This window comes from Crinia signifera, chromosome 1 (assembly GCF_055691185.1).
Source record: "Crinia signifera chromosome 1, ASM5569118v1, whole genome shotgun sequence".
NCBI lineage: Eukaryota > Metazoa > Chordata > Amphibia > Anura > Myobatrachidae > Crinia > Crinia signifera.
In genome coordinates this window covers 308,817,781-308,834,903 of record NC_139217.1, presented here as the reverse complement: position 1 = coordinate 308,834,903, position 17,123 = coordinate 308,817,781, and the positions used below count along the sequence as shown (strand labels likewise).

Sequence of the window (17,123 nt, the reverse complement as noted above, 5' to 3'; positions counted from 1 at the left end):
GCAGAGATGTATGTAACATATGTGCTGGCTACATATCCCCAGGGATTGGCAGTGTTGTGTCCCCACAGCAACCCATAATCAGTATTAGCCATCACTCTCCTTCTATTCCCACCTCTTGGCTAGGTTTCACAGGAGTCTGGGATGGGCTTTAAAGGAGATTGCTAATCAGCCCCCTGTACTATACCACCGGTAGTAGCATGTTATGTAGGGGAAACATGGTTTTTGCAAGTTGTTAATGGTCTTGAAAACATAATAAGATACAGGTTCATGTTAAACGTGTCAACTAAATTCTGATAAGATGACAATGAGTCCAGCCCCTTAAGATAAGGTTTGCTAGTCACCCAAATATTGTCCTACTCTCTAGCCCTGGGGTAGCCAACCCTAGTCCTCGAGAGCTACCAACAGTGCATGTTTGGCAGGTCTCCTTACAGAATCACATGAGCTAATAAGCTCCATCTGTGAATCTTTTAAAATGTGTCAGTGATTACTGAGTGCAGCTGTGCAGCAGTTAGGTTGTCTGGAAAATGTGAACTGTTGGTAGCTCTCGAGGCCTAGGGTTGGCTACCACTGCTCTAGCCCGTCCACCTTCCATCTTCCTCCTTACTTCATGTTTACAAAACTTTCCTGTTGCATATCCTAACATGCTCATACTTGAGTAAGTCTGGTGAATGAGAATGGAAAATGACCATTCTTACACCTATCACTGTATCCTTAGGGAGCATTCTGTTTTGCTGCTTATCTGCTGAACATGAACGGATACCTGCACAACAAGAGGAAATTGTGCACATGCTGGAGAAGAAGTTTCCTGAGCTACCACCACGACAGGACATTATAAGTAGTCTACAGGAGACTAAATATCATACACAAGGTACAGTAGCTATTGTCCACTTACTCACATCAAAAAGACAAATCTAAGTACTTCAAAACTTCTTTCCTGTTCATTTCATGCATCTTGCGTACACACACACACACACTCTCTCTCTCTTTCTCTCTCTCTCTCTCTCTCTCTCTCTCTCTCTCTTCACACCTGTCTTATTTGGTCTCATTTATTCCCTTTTGAATCACCTATCACCTCATAGTCACATGGCATTTTCCTCAATCTCTCTATACTATATCTGCAGCAAGTAACATTAATCCTTTCAGTGCTAACATCTATGTGAGAGATGTTTAAAGATCTGCTAAAAAATGCCAGCGGCACTCACATTTGTTATATAAATTCAAATAAACAATGTTGTGCAAAAAAAAAAAAAATTCCTATTTATAAGATCATTATGATGAATAAAAATGTTTGCTTGGCAATTTACACATGTATTTTGGGCCTTATTCAGATCTGAGCTCAGTACAAATTTATTTGGAAAATGGTCAAAACCATATGCACTGCAGGTGGGGCAGATGTAACATGTATAGGGAGAGTTAAATTTGGGTGTGGTGTGCTGAAACTGAAATCTAAATTGCAGTGTAAAAATAATGCAGCCAGTATTTACCCTGCACAGAAACAAAATAACTCACACAAATCTAACTCTCTCTATAAATGTTACATCTGCCCCTCCTGCAGTGCACATGGTTTTGCCCATTTTCCAAACAAATTTGTACTGAGCTCAGACCTGAATAAGGCCCTTTGTTCTCTTTTCGCTCAAAGGGTTAATATACAGCCATAAAGCTCATTTAATCATAATGGCAATTTTCAAGTGTAGTTAATAGAATTGTTATCATTATCGAAATAAAACCTTTTCAATTGTTTCATTGTTAAACAATGTTGATGCAAATATTTTCCATTGCCTCTAACTACACTGATAGAGAATTTTCCATTGCTTCTATTTACCATTAAAACTTTGCCAGGGCATCTTAATAATGTACAGTCCCAGGATTATCTTAATGTATATGCACACTTGTCAGCTGTCCAGGGCTCTTCAATTCTGAGGCATTTGAGTAGGGGCCACACAATTAGAGCAGCGAGGCAGCATTCTCTACCTTCATCCTAGCCTCAAGCCAGACAGTGAATGGCTGTGAATATGCTGATTGGTGGATGGCCATCCACCAATCAAAGTGTTGTCTGGAGCTATCCACCAATCAAAGCACTGACAGCCATTCAGTAAATAAAAGCAAGTAAAGTGATGGAGCGGGACCACAGGAGGGGCAAGTAATCATTTTTTAAATTAGTTTCTGTCAATATGTGGTTAAGGATCCGAGTGCATTGTGTTGCCCAAAGTCTACAAAGTTGTTCGTATGGCTCAGATCCAAGATGATGTTGGCCCAGCAGTGGGAATGCTAAACATTTTGCTTTGCTAGGCCATTTTGCAGGTTTGTGGGTTTGTGTATGCATATTTGGGCCGTACTCATGGATGTGGGCTTTCAGTGCTATCTATGATTAGAAAAGTAGTTAAAAATATAATTAAAATTTGTATCCACTTTTGACCCTGCTATTTTCATTTTGAGATAGCAATAGTGAATAAATGGCCATTTTAAACAAACTTTTCTGTGCTTTGGATAGCCAGAAGCAGCTGGAAAAAGCTATATTTGGCAATACTCAGAGATAGTTATCAATGGCTGAGGGCTTCTTAAATATAGAGAATCTCTTTCTATGGATTTACAGTTTTCGCTACATTGTAAATAGACCTCTAAGGGGGTATTCAATCCGGCATTGCGACTGTCGGGCTAGCCCGACAGCCGTGACCATGTCTGTTCTCGGCTGGCTCGACGTCAGCTCTGCAGGCGAGCGCTGAAAAGGGGACGTGGCTGCGAGATCCGGCTGGAAATCATCAAGCTGCGGCCGGGCGCTCACCAATTCCCAGCTGTTCTTGGCAGAACAGGCCCGACTACTTGTAAAGTTGGGCCCGTTCTGCCAAGATCCCTGTCCAATGCTGTTGGGGAAGACAGCATTGCATAGGGTCCCACTGCTATTTCCCCCATCGGGAATAGCGGCGGGGGCTTCATTACCCCCCCCCCTTAATCTCCCAAAACTTGCTAAGGAATCATCAAGGAATGTGAAATAGACTCCATTTATCTTATTTCTAAATTTTCTTCTCAGACAAATGGTTACATGGAATCTGGGAGCTCCACCTTATTGTAAAAATACATTTATTAATAATAATAATAATAATAATAATAATAATTGCTACTTCAGTGATTAGAACATGATTTTGAGAAATCCTAAATTGTAAAACATTTTTCAAATTGGACACATTTGTCAATTAAAATCTGTAATGATGAAGGAGTAAAATCTTATTCTGTTCTGTCTTATGGGCTAGACCTAACTCTAATTTTGTTTATTTAATTTAATGAAAATATGTAATTAGTAGCTCAACATGCTTAAAATGTTGCTGATTTTTTAAATACATTGCTGTAAGTGCTTTTTGTGATAGTCTTTTATTTCTCATTGTTTGCAGTGTTTCACTGACTAAATATGTCTATCATATCAAGAATAACAATTAAATAGTGTTGCTTCATCGATTTAATAGAGCAAATACAAATAAACAACACAAGAAAAGTAATTAGTGGATTAACATCGTTTTCCACCAAAGAAAATAATTATCGTGAAAGCAGATCCTTATATGCATATGATTATGCTTCACAAGAAACTAGTAAATATTGCTTCAGACTGAACTTTAATGGTATCGCAGGAAAATGATGCATGATTGACACATGACGTAAAGATGAATGAAAGAAAGGAGTGTACTGTATGTATGGATGTTTTGCAACAAATGCTAGAACTAGAATTCCTCAGATTGCTCAGCAGTGTGAGCGCTATATGCAGGACTTCAGCTGAAGCTCTATATACTGTACCTGTTTGTTTATTACAGGCAGTTGCTACTGTATATACCATAATTATTGGCAGGTGTCACTTACACAAATGTTAGGCTGCAAAAGAATGGCTAAAACAGTCTGTAAAACCTGCTGAATAGTTTCCATGCTATAGTTTTTGCGCTATATATGTAGTAAGACAAAGAAATCTGCCAATCTGTTTACTAGAGATAAAACAATATACTGTATTTGCTGGGTATAAGACAACATTTTTACCCTGAAAAGCATGCCTCCAAGTGCACTTATATAACAAACTCTATATTTTGAGTGGAAATGTTGGGGGGTCGTCTTATACGCCCAGTCGTCTTATACGCCGGCAAATATGGTACATAATTGGAGTTATACGCTGTGATATACGCACAAGGAAGCTGGATGAATAGCTTCCTTTTGCGGGTGCTTGGTGGGGAAGACATGGCCTCTTGCTCCAGCACTTTCAGGTGAGTGTGTCAGGGGTTTTTGAGAGCAGGAATATGATGGTGCAGTAGTGGTGGTTGGTAACTCCTCCGTGGCAGATCCGGGGAAGGTGTGGTGAACATGCTTCTTTCCCCTCAACCAGTAGTCTGCACGAGAACTGCTTGGGTCATACACCCTACCTAGCTCACACCACCGGCAAATGAGTTCAACCTCAGTAGTTATGTCGCTCCCAGTGTCTGCGCAGAGGCATTTTGATGCTGATGCCAGTTATGAGCAACATCTGCAGTGGAGAGTCTGGCAGCTCAACCACAGTAACCTTGGAGGTTATGATGTGTTGGGTGCCTCCATCTTTACATCTCCTCAGGTGATGTCCTCACACTCAGTCGTCATCACATTCAAATTCCTGAGGGGCAGTAGGGAATCCGTAGGATCTGTTTGGTTTTGCTGGGCAGCAGGAGTCTTTGCTCTGAATCAGGAGCATACCACAGAATGCGGGAGGGTAAGCAACTATGCACAGTGGCATGTGATTATACAGTATATGTCAAAATTAGCTCTAAAACAATTGGCCATTGTAATTATACCATAAAGTTGGCACCTTTAGAAATTAAACAGTAGTTTCGTAGTGACCCTCTATTTTAAATGGAAAGTCTGCCAATGAGAAGACTTAGGGGGATATTTAATCGCCGTCGAGCATCTCCCGTGGGGGAGATGCTCGACGGGCCCTATTCATTGCTGTCTTCCCCGACAGCATTGAACAGGGTTTCCTGGCAGAACGAGCCCGACATCTCTAGCTGTCGGGCTCGTTCTGCCGAGAACAGCCGGGAAGTGACGAGCTGCCGGCTGCATCTTGTCACTTCCCGGCCGCAACTCGCGGCCACGCCCCCTTCTCGTCCCGCTGCAGGCGGGACATTGAATCCCGCCTGCATGTTCTCGGTCGAGCTGACCGAGAACGGGACTGGGTCACGGCGGGCGAGCAAGCTCGTCTGCCGTGACCCGAAGATTGAATACCCCCCTTAAGCTTTTTCGCTTTTCTTCCTTTTCTTCTTTTAATAAAACAAAAATCTCTTTTTTTTTCCTGTCCTCTTCTTTTTGTCTCTCTGTTTCTCTTTTCCTCTTTCTCTCCTCTGGTACACGTCTAAGCGACGTATTGAGATTGTACATTGCTTATATTTCGGGTTTTTTTGTACTCTTCTCTTGAGCTATGTCATTATATATGACTTTGTTTGTATCCTGACGTGTGCCTACCAATAAAGTGTGTTTAAAAAAAAAAAAAAGAAATTAAACAGTAGTTTAATTTCTGTGTAAATATTATAATGTCCTATAAATACTGTTCATGACAGCAATTCATGAGTTATCAAGTAAATATTGAGCAGCTGTCAGACAGTGCTGATAGATTGTAGAGTTTTTATGCTTTCAACTTTTTTATTTTTGTACTATTAAAATGTTAAGTATATCTGGAAAATGTCATAGGCTCTTATTCTGGTTCACTCGCAAAGGCAAATTTCTTTTTGAAATGGACAAAACCATGTGCACTGCAGGTGGGGCAGATGTAACATGTGCAGAGAGAGTTACATTTGGGTAATTTATTTTGTTTCTGTGCAGGGTAATTACTGTCTGCTTTATTGTTACACTGCATTATAGATCTCACTTTGAAGTAAAACCCCACCCAAATCTTATTCTCTGCACAAGTAACATCTGACCCCCCCCCCCCCCTCCTCAGTTCACATGGTTTTGTCCATTTGAGAAGGAATTTGCCTTTGCGAGTGAACTGGAATATGGGCCTCAATGTATACCAGTGGTTCTCAACCTATGTCCTCAAGTACCCCCAACAGTTACAATTTTCAGGTCTTCACACAGAATCACAAGTGAAATAATTAGCACCGCTTTTGTATCTTTTAAAAAGTGTCAGTGAATAAAGGGTACACATGTGCACCTGTCGGGTAACCAGGAAAACGTGAACTGTTGAGGGTACTTGAAGACCGAGGTTGGGAACTACTGCTGTATACACTTATTAGCCGTAATGTATGCATATCTCCTCCATGTAATGTATGCTTATCTCCTCCATTTATATGAAGCATTGCTATGTTAGTAAATTATGTTTTGCTCTCAGGATATACAGTACAAACCCCTTTGACAGCATTCAGTTTGTGTCTAATGTAAAACCTAATTAGGACTTCTTTATTTTGCTTTGGGACCCCATAAGACAATAAAAAAAATTACAGGACCTCCGCAAGTTACTGCAGAAAGTCATCACCATACATGTGTAGTCAGCAGACAGCACATACATGGCAGCATTGTGGTGGCGCAAAATGATGGGAGGAGTCTAAAATAACAGACAATTCAACAGATTTTTCAGACTGTTTGAGAATAAAAAAGTCATCAGCCTGATGGTCAGCAACATGGAGTAACCACCCCATGCTGAGAAGGTTGGGACCCACTTTGGGGTCAGGACCCACAGTTTGAGAACCACTGGTTTAAAGTATAGTATGAATAAATTCTAGTCATTTTCTTTGATCTTATGATAAATATTCTGTACCCTTCAGCCTGTTTGTATAACATTATATAGTACTAATAAAGTCTCTCATGGACAGGTACCAGTGTTGAAGATATCATACTCAAAGAATTCAAAGAACTGTCCGATGGAGACATTAAAGTTGCAATTACGACTATGCACATGTCACTAGAGGTAAGAGAAGACATGTATGGCTTATGCAGTTTATGTGCGTTATATGCTACCATTTTCCTAGATGGTTATTTTACTGTATACGTTCTATTCTAATTAACATGTTTTAAAGGCATTCTAAGTTTCACAATTTGTATTTATTGATTATATTTGTCAGAGGGATCCATGGTTGCGTATGTTAGAGTTTTTTCCTTGCTCTGTACAGGTACTGGCGAATCACTCTTTACCTTGTTGTTTTTGGCTACCCCCAAAATGATGTCACACTGTCATTCCCTCCTCATGCCATTAGACTTCTCTCCATGCTAATGAACTGTGAGAGGATTATTTACAGATGCAAACGTAGGCATCTCTATAAAATAGTGAGTTGTGAAAAGAGACTAAAGTGCCTATAACAAAGTCATTGTATCGTCATGCTAAATTAACCGGACCAAGATTAGTAACGTCTTAAAGCCCAAAGTTATCTGGGCTCTAACACCTGGGCATTGCTATTGGCATCATCTGAACATGCAAATAGCTTGATCCATACATTTAAACAACATACTGTATGTTTGCGTCACATGGGACATACTACAGTTTGGACTGCTAGGCATTCCATTTGAGACGCCAGCTCTATCTATGCATGGACAGCTTAAAAAAAAACTGCATACCTTTGTGGAACATCATTTATATACCACTTATCTCTCAATATCTACATTACACAAATATGTAAGAAGAAATTGAGGGTTTTAGTACTTTTGATTTTCTACATCAGTCAATCAATGGATTAAAAGAATACCAGAAAATAATGATTATTTGTAATATTTGAAATGATGTACATGTGTACTTTATGTGACTACGCAGCTTTTAGTAGTCTAATGCTGATTATTAGAATTTCTTATAACTGATATTAATTATGATGATTATTGTTGTTATTGTTTAATAATATAAGGTGGGAACCCTGTTACTTTGGTATTGAGCTCTATGAAAAAGTGAAATGTTACTCCCCTATTGCAGGCCGTCTCCTCTGTTTCTTCTTTGTGAGTTTCTTAGGAGCTGTATATACAAGAGAAGTGAAAACGTAGAGATCTTCGTGTAATACTGATACAATATGGTATTCTCAGTATTTAAAAAAAAAAAAAAAAGAAGTATTTAAATGAGGTTTTTATGAGACGGGAGTGCCTCCTTTTTTGATTTTACTCGTAAAATCTCTGATAGCAATTTATGAAAAGTGTAGTTTGTTAATGGATTGGGGGGTTTCCCCCTCTCCAATTTACTCACAAGTGTCAGAGTAAAGCTGGCGTGTCAGTGAGTCCTCAGTGTTCCCTGTTCCCAAAGTGAGGATGAATGGATCACAGATATCCACTCGGGTGAAATAATTGGCTTTATTATAAATGGTTAAAACATCATAAAAAAGTGAAGTGGGGGTACTCATCTTAGGGGTTTCCAGAGTCCAGCTGTGAGATGGAAAACAGAAAAACAGGGCACCGTTTTTCTGGATTAGCTGATCGTCCTCTGTCCTAAAGATATGGTCCCTCACTCCGTCCAGGTCAGTCAGCGCCAACGTGTTTTGATCGAAATCATTTATAACCATTTATAATGAAGCCAATTATTTCACCCTAGTGGACATCTGTGATACATTCATCCTCACTTTTGGAACAGGGAAGACTGAGTACTCACTCATATGCCAGCTTTACTCCAACACTTGCGAGTAAATTGGAGAGGGGGAAACCCCCAATCCATTTACAAACCACACTTTTTTCATATATTGCGATCAGAGATTTTATGAGTAAATCATAAAGATGGACACTGTACCCTCCAACATGACCCATTCCATTAGGTACAAAATGCTCTGTTCCTGGACTTCCCTGCCAGTGGCAATTACACAGGTGGAGCTGCAGCACAGTCCAATATTCAAAAAAGGGAGCCTCACCTACTGCCACCTCAAACATCACTGTCCTGGACTCACTGACAGTTGATGTGACCCCCCCCCCCCCTCTTTGATTTTTGGACTGTGCTGGAGTCTCACCTCAGTAACTGCCACTGGCAGGGAAGTCCAGGAACAGAGCATTTTGTACCTAATGGAATGGGTCATGTTGGAGGGTATGGGACACTCCCTGTCTCATAAAAACCTAATTTAAATACTGAGAATACCATATTGTATCAGTATTACATGAAGATCTCTCTGTTCTCTCTCACCTCTTGCATATACTGCTCCTAAGAAACTCACAAAGAAGAAACAGAGGAGACGCCCTGCAATAGGGGAGTAACATTTCACTTTTTCATAGCGCTCACTACCGAAGTAACAGGGTTCCCACCTTATATCCCGATTAAAGGGGTTGTGTTACCTCTCTTTCCTGTCCCTTTACTGTGAGATGCTTCCAGCACAATCTTCATCTCCCCTACCTTCTTCCCACTATTATTATTCATAATAATAATAATAATAATAATAGTAATATATTATATAGTGCAGCATATCTAATGTAGCTTTCACATCACACTTTTAAAACGGTATATTGCCGTTTTTTTGCCTTTTAAAACATTTAAGGCTGCTGTGTGAAAGTGTCATAGTTGAAATACCATTTAAAGTTAACTGGTATTTCAACACGTTTAAAAAGCAGAGTCCTACCCGTTTTAAAGCCAATTCAGAGCCGTTTTTTGTGCTGTCTGAATGGCACTGAAATGGTATTTAGTAAAAAATAAAGGTTAGAGCACTGTGATAGGCTGGCCCTTGTCTTGTGTCCCTTCCCTGAACCAGGAAATAAGCTGTGGGTAGAAACGTGTTCAGAGGTTAAACGGCTTGACTGGTGATGTGAATGTTACTTAAACGCTATTTTTAAATGGTAATCTGCAGCAATATGAACACTAGACCCGTTTAAAATACCATTTAAAATTACAGTTTTTCAAAACGTTTCAAAATGTTTTATGTGATGTGAAAGCTACATTACTGCACTTTCCAATTGGAATCAGTAGTTATAAAACAAAACTGGGTAATAACAGAAAAACATAGAGGTAGAAAGGCTCAGCTTGCAATCTTTAGAAAAATAGACATTAATGTGATATCCTCTGTCCCTAACCAGAAATATATATTTATGATATTGTGTGTACATAGTTCTACTATTAAATACTGTAAGTCCACGGATGTTTAATGTATGGTGGATGTTAGGTACCCCTGTAGCAGCTTTATGCTCCCATGGAAGGAACAGGGGGCTTACAGGACTCGCAATGTCATACGCTGGGTTAATGAACGGTGAAGCCTGGTAACCAGACTATGGGATATAAAGCACCAGAGGCTTAATGCAGAAGCAGGCTGTGGCTCCGGGAGCTCGCGGGGACAGAGAATTGCCGAGGGAACAGTGCCCTGGACAATAAAGTTGTCTGGAGCGTGTCGGGCTCTGGGCAGGGAGACAGCGCGAGCGGAGAACGGTTGGTGGTGTGGCGCAGTGAACGTTAAGTAACGGGAAAACAGAGCGGCGCAGCCAAGGAGAGGCGGACAGCGGTGCTGATACGTGTCCGGTACTCACCAAGAGAAGCGAGAGTGAGCGGTGACACGGGTGATCTGTAGCGGAGATCAAGGTGTGCTGGCGGGGGAATCTGGATATGTGTTCTGGCGGAGGCGGAGGTCCTGAGAGTGACGCAGCCTTGGGGCGGAGACCGGAGGAGGAAGGCGGTCCGGAAGGCGGTGACGCCATGGTTTTAATAGTGACACCGGGGAGTGGTGAGTGCTAGTCCCACCCCCAGGCTAAGATAGACGGCCTATATTGCAGTCAGGAACGCCCCGCATCCACACCTCCTTAGCCACACCAGTCTGCTCATAGGCTAAACCCGGCTGTAGGAGAGCCAGGGGACGCCTAGTGAAGGAAGCCTGTATATATTAAATTGAAGGAAATCAGCAAAGACTCTGTACTCCTGAGGCTAAACCCGGCTGTAATTTGAGCCAGGGGAATCCTCAGACACAGGGGGTACAGGATAGTGCACAGAGTCTAATTACTTAAGTAGCACTGCGACATCTCTAACGTCCCTAGTGGATACAGCAAGGGACAGTGTACCAGTCTGAAGAATACACAGATACACTGCAAGTGCATAGATAGGATAGACAGACAGCGACCTACCAGTTACATATAGTGTTAATAGAAGGGAAAAGACTTACCTGCAGAAAAATCCGGAACATCAACTAGGAACTGTAATCTTCTGGACAGTGGCCACGGGAAGGGACTCTGGGAGAAACAGAAAGCGCTTTCAGGTTTATTATGTTAATGTAGAGTTATTGCGCAATAACATAAGTCTAGCTAATAGATACATTGTTGACTTAGCATATTGTGTTTGTGTAGAGTAATAGAAAGAGTTATAAGGAAACTACTTTTGTTTGTTCTTTTGCTGCTGGGAGGAGACGTAGCATTTGTCTTGTTAAATATTATATATAATTTGAGCAATTAAGGAGAAGGCAGAGTTTTAGTTAGTTATAGGAATAATAGTGGTAACTTGTTAACCTTGGAATGAGATTCTTTTCGTAGTAATTCAGGAACGTTACATGTGCAGCGAGTAAGAGCGGAGAGAAGACAATTCCTGTTCCAGTACAATAAAATTGTCCGTGTGATGTTTATAAATGTGTTATGAAATGTAAATGTTATGTCATATAAGGAAACTGTTGTAATAAAATTGTTGAAACTAACATATCGTGCCATAATTCTACTGTGACCACCGAAGGGAATAAACTCTGCTATCAGTGCCGTAGGACAAGGTCACATTTGGCGTCCCACGAACAGGATCGAGCACAGATAAAAATATGTCGGCAGATGAGCAAGATGGAGGGATGGGAGTATCATCAAGTGTACAGACGGAACCTGTGGGCTCAGGGGCAAATCCACTTACACTCCCATACTATTTTGGGGCCCCATGGCTTCCTACGTATTCCGGGGAACAGGAGGACAGGGATGGAAGTTTGTTTAGAGCCTTCAGAAAGAGGATTACGTCTACATTTACCTTATATCAGCCAGGAAGCCAACAACAGGTGGAAATTTTATTGGGCCAGCTAAGGGGAGCCGCAGAAAGAGAAGTGTCAGCTTGGCCAGCAAAACAAAGACAGACATCAGAGCAAATCTTTCGGAAACTGGCAATAACATTCGATACAAGTACCCCTCACGAACGGAAGAGTCGATTTTATAATCGGAAACAGAAGACAGGGGAAACCTTGAGGGATTTCGCACTGGGTTTGCAGGAAGCCTTAAGTGACATTCAGGGAGAAGGATATGTCGAGGAGGATGAGGAAAATAACGAGGCATTAGTTACTCAGTTTATAGAGGGGGTCAATAATGAAGGAATAAAGATCCAACTAAAGATGTTGCGAACACAGAACAGCACCAAGTCTTTTGAGGAGTTTAAAGGAATAGCCATCAAACTACTGGGGAAAGTGAGAGTCAAAGAAATAGACTTCCCGGAATTACCCGGATTCCAAGAGGGGGCATGTGGGGGAGATAGTACACTGGCGGTGGAAGAAGGTAGGAGGAGACCAGCGTTACCACAAAGTGTTCAAGCCCCAACTACAGACCTGGCCTATACTCTAAAAGGGCAGGTAGAGGAGCTAACCTTGGGAATGAGTGAGATCAAGCGGGAGCTTCAGAAGTTAGCTCAGCGAAGTAATAATCCGCCGTTTGAGAATGAATGGCGCTCTAACAATAGACCAGGGAGAAATGACTGGCGAACAACTACATCGGGAAGAGGACGTCGGTCTACTGATCGTTTTGACCCTCAGGGTCGACCGATTTGCAGAAGATGTGGTCAAAGCGGGCACGTGGAGAGAGTATGCCGCAGTGAGGAGGCGTTAAACGCTCAACCCCCGAGGATGGAGACCGATCCTCGGGGGCACCAATAACTCAAGGTCCCTCATCCGAAGAGTGGTGTCATCAATATATCGGACATTGCCCCGTTGTACCTATCACCCTTGGTGGGACAGAAGTATTGGCATTACTGGATACGGGATCTCCTGTCACCACTATACAACGGGGATTTTTCGTACAACATTGGGGGAACACAGAGACTTTGCCTACATTTCCAGCCTGGCTACGACTGCTGGCCAGTAATGGACAGGATATCGTATGCATCGGTTATTGTGAACTGACAATACAAGTTGGGGGCGCTGCCATGCCAGCCCAAGGGTGTTTAATAACATCGGTGGAAGACCCACTGGTACCTGCAATTATTGTGGGCATGAACATTCTACAGAATTGTCCAGAAGAGATTATCACGGCTCTGAAGTACGAAATTCCGAAAACACCACCTTTGGTGCAGAGAGCCTTGCAAAAGACTATTAAAGTAATACAAGGACAACAGCGGTTTGTGAACCCGAAGGGACAGGCATACAAAGTAAAAATTACAGACCGCAAGCCCATTGAATTACAACCCAATTCGGAGGTAATCATCTGGGGGAAGACAAAAGGCGGTGTGCAAGGGAAACCCTATGATGCACTGGTTGAGCCCTATGGCAATATATTGAGGCAAGATGTCCTTATCGCACGAACATTGGTGACCGTAAGAGATGGGCGAGTGCCTGTTAGGGTAGTTGTGTGGGTTCATGACCCTATCACGTTGTATCGTAATCAAGCTATAGCTGTCTTATTATGGACCCCGGGTACATATGTACTAGACGACTGGATAGAAGAGCGACAAAGCTGTGCAGTGGTGGCCGAAGAACTGACCGATGATCATAAAATGGACTGGTGGCGAGAGATTAAAATTGGAGAAGAGGCCACGCCAGAGGAATTGAAGCAGGGAGTGCTCAGGGTTGTACGGCAGAATGAGAGAACTTTCAGCCATAGTCCTTTGGATATTGGAAAGGTGTCCCAAATACAACATAAGATCTTCACTGGAGATGCACTCCCAGTTAAGCAGAGGTACAGACCGCTGGCACCTAGTTTATACCAGCCAGTTAGAGGAATGCTGGAGGAAATGGAGAGTACCGGGGTGATTAGAAAGAGCTATAGCCCATGGGCCTCCCCTATCGTTTTGGTGAAAAAGAAGGATGGTACCCTCAGATTCTGCGTGGATTACCGGAAGTTAAATCAGCTCACGCACCGGGACGCATATGCTTTGCCGAGGATTGAGGAGTCTCTCACCGCCTTGAAACAAGCCACATATTTCTCGACGTTAGATTTGACCAGCGGCTACTGGCAAATACAGGTTGATCCGGCTGACCAGGAGAAAACCGCCTTCACCACTCCTATGGGCTTATATGAGTGGGAACGAATGCCGTTTGGGCTCACTAACGCTCCTGCAACGTTCCAAAGAGTGATGGAGCACTGCCTCGGAGACAAGAACTTCTATATAGTGCTGCTATACCTTGATGATATCATCATTTATTCACAGACATATCACGAGCATCTGGAACATTTGGACGAGGTTTTTAAACGACTAGCCGAATACGGCCTAAAAGTGAAACCCTCAAAATGCCATCTCTTGAAGACACAGGTGAAATACTTAGGGCATATTGTCGGAGCTGAGGGAGTCTTACCTGATTCTGAAAAAACCTCTGTTGTCCGAGAATGGCCGGCACCAAAGAATTTAACGGAAGTACGCTGATTTCTAGGATTCGTGGGCTACTATAGGCGCTTTATAAAAGATTTTGCACAGATTGCTGCCCCATTACACGAGACATTGAGGGGTGTTACTCGGCTAAACATGCGAAAGAATACCCCAGTGACTTGGACTGAAAGGCAACAGGAGTCATTTGAACTATTGAAACAATTGTTGGTGGAAGCGCCGATCTTGGCATACCCGGATTATAACCATCCCTTCCTGTTGTACACAGATGCCAGTTATCAGGGGCTAGGAGCTGTACTCGCCCAAAAACAACATGGGACTGAAAGAGTGATAGCCTATGCGAGTAGGAGTCTACGAAAAAGTGAACGTAACGATGCTAATTATAGCGCTTTTAAACTGGAGTTTCTGTCGTTAGTATGGGCCGTGACCGAGCGATTCAAGCATTATTTAATGGGCCAGTCATTTGTCGCGTTTACGGACAACAACCCCTTAGCCCATTTGGCCAATGCTCAATTAGGGGCAGTAGAACAAAGATGGGCCTCAAGATTGGCCAACTTTGATTTCAAGATCAAATATAGAAGCGGCAAGAGTAACGTAAACGCAGACGCTCTATCCCGAGCTCCAGCTTCAACTACGCCTGATGAGAGTGACGAGGATTGGGAAGAGGTGGAGATGCCCGCCTTCCAGACGGCTCTTGCAAAAACAGGGGACAGATGCTCAGTACAGGTCATAACCAATCAGACCTTCCAAGGTGGCCCTTCGACTGCATCCGAGGAAGAGTGGAAGAAGGTCCAATCGGAAAGTCCCTTATTGTCAACATTGAAGCAGCTATTGATCACTAACCAAGTGTTGACTAAGGAGGAGCGCCAACAGTCTGACCTTGAGTTGATAAAGTTGTTACGTCAACGCCAGAAATTAAAAATTCAAAAGGGACTCTTGGTTCGTTGTGGAATCCATCCGCGAACGCATCGTTCCGTCACTCAAATTGTAGTGCCTCGCTCGGAGAGGATGAGACTACTACAGGCCTATCATAACAATTCTGGTCACTTCGGAGTGCAACGAACTGAGAGCTTATTACGTCGACATTTCTATTGGATTGGGATGAAAGCCGATATAGAGAGTTGGTGCTCAGAGTGTCCAAATTGCGCTCTGAAGAGTCAACCAACGGCACACCAGAGGGCCCCGTTACATTCAATCATCACGACCCGACCATTGGAATTAGTAGTCCTCGATCATGTGAAGTTGGAGCCTAGCAGATCTGGTTACCAATATGCAATCACCATAGTAGACCATTTCTCCAAATTTGTGGTCGCCCTGCCTGTCAAAGACATGAGTGCATCAGTAACGGCAGAGATCTTGTGGAGGGCGTTCATCAGGCCTTATGGATTTCCTGATCAGATCCTTACCGACCAAGGTTCCGCCTTTGAATCCCGGTTATTCTACGAACTCTGTAGCCTGTACGGATGTAAAAAACTGCGTACCACTGCTTACCACCCCCAATGTAACGGGTTATGTGAACGAGCGAATCAGACGATTATTCGAATGCTCCGTGCCATACCCTCCCCTGAACGAAAAGAATGGCCTACTTTGTTGCCGGAAATTACTTTTTTATACAACAATTCGGAGCACAGCTCTACAGGTTATACGCCTTTTTATCTCCTATTTGGAAGAGAAGGGAAGATACCGGCAGACCTCCAACTGGAGATACCAGAGGACGTACTTGCGGAAGAAGCCTTCCAGAGCTCGTGGGTACAGGAGCATCAGAAGTGGCTGAAAGATGCTTATCAGGTCGTACACCAGAATATGGACCGTGCTCGTCAACGGCAAAATAAAAATTACAATGAGTCGGCCAACGCTGATGATTTGGAAGTGGGAGCTTGGGTCTGGAGAAGGAAAAACCGTCGATATTCTAAACTTGAGCCCTTTTGGGAGCCGGAAATCTACCGGATTACAGACATTCCGTATCCAGCAGTGGACACTTACGAAATCACGAAAGTAGATGGAGGCGGTTCCTGGCTGGTGCATCGAAATCAGTTGAAGAAGTGTTCTTCACACACATCATATCTGGAATTATCTGCACTACACCCAGGAACTGATAACCAAACACCGGAAACAGTGTCCGATTCCTCGAGCCAGACTTGGAAGTCGTTCGAACATATGATGACGATGTTTTGGCCCATGAGAGGGGGCGCTGCCTGTTCTACCGGTACCCCGTTCAACGTTAGGGACCATGTAAATGATGACCCTGTAATTGCTGAGCGCAAGGGTAACAATGATGCTACCTATTTGCCTGTAGAACTCCGAGAGGAGATACCCTCGGGGAAGGTTGTCACTGAACTTAGAAGGTCGGAAAGGAGTACCCAAGGGGTCCTACCTTCTAGGTACAGGGATTAGCTTGGTTCTCTTTACTCATGTCAAACGTGTTCGATCAGTCATGTATGAAGATAGTGAATGTTAACATGTGCATGAGGACATGCAAAAGTTTAGAGGGGGAGAATGTGATATCCTCTGTCCCTAACCAGAAATATATATTTATGATATTGTGTGTACATAGTTCTACTATTAAATACTGTAAGTCCACGGATGTTTAATGTATGGTGGATGTTAGGTACCCCTGTAGCAGCTTTATGCTCCCATGGAAGGAACAGGGGGCTTACAGGACTCGCAATGTCATACGCTGGGTTAATGAACGGTGAAGCCTGGTAACCAGACT

At 42.9% G+C, this 17,123-nt stretch overlaps 1 protein-coding gene across 8 annotated transcripts in view; it reads left to right on the top strand.

The window, feature by feature from the left end:
* Window positions 1-17,123, top strand: part of PRUNE2 (prune homolog 2 with BCH domain) — a 307,490-nt gene that overhangs the window by 54,479 nt on the left and 235,888 nt on the right. For all 8 annotated transcript variants that reach the window (XR_014474498.1, XR_014474497.1, XM_083186134.1 and 5 more), the window contains exons 5-6: window positions 716-868; window positions 6,807-6,901. Coding sequence is in view for 6 of the 8 variants with exons in the window: in XM_083186134.1 (XP_083042260.1) it covers window positions 716-868; window positions 6,807-6,901 (248 nt within the window). In the remaining 2 variants the exon portion in view is untranslated. The remainder of the gene's footprint in view (window positions 1-715; window positions 869-6,806; window positions 6,902-17,123) is intronic.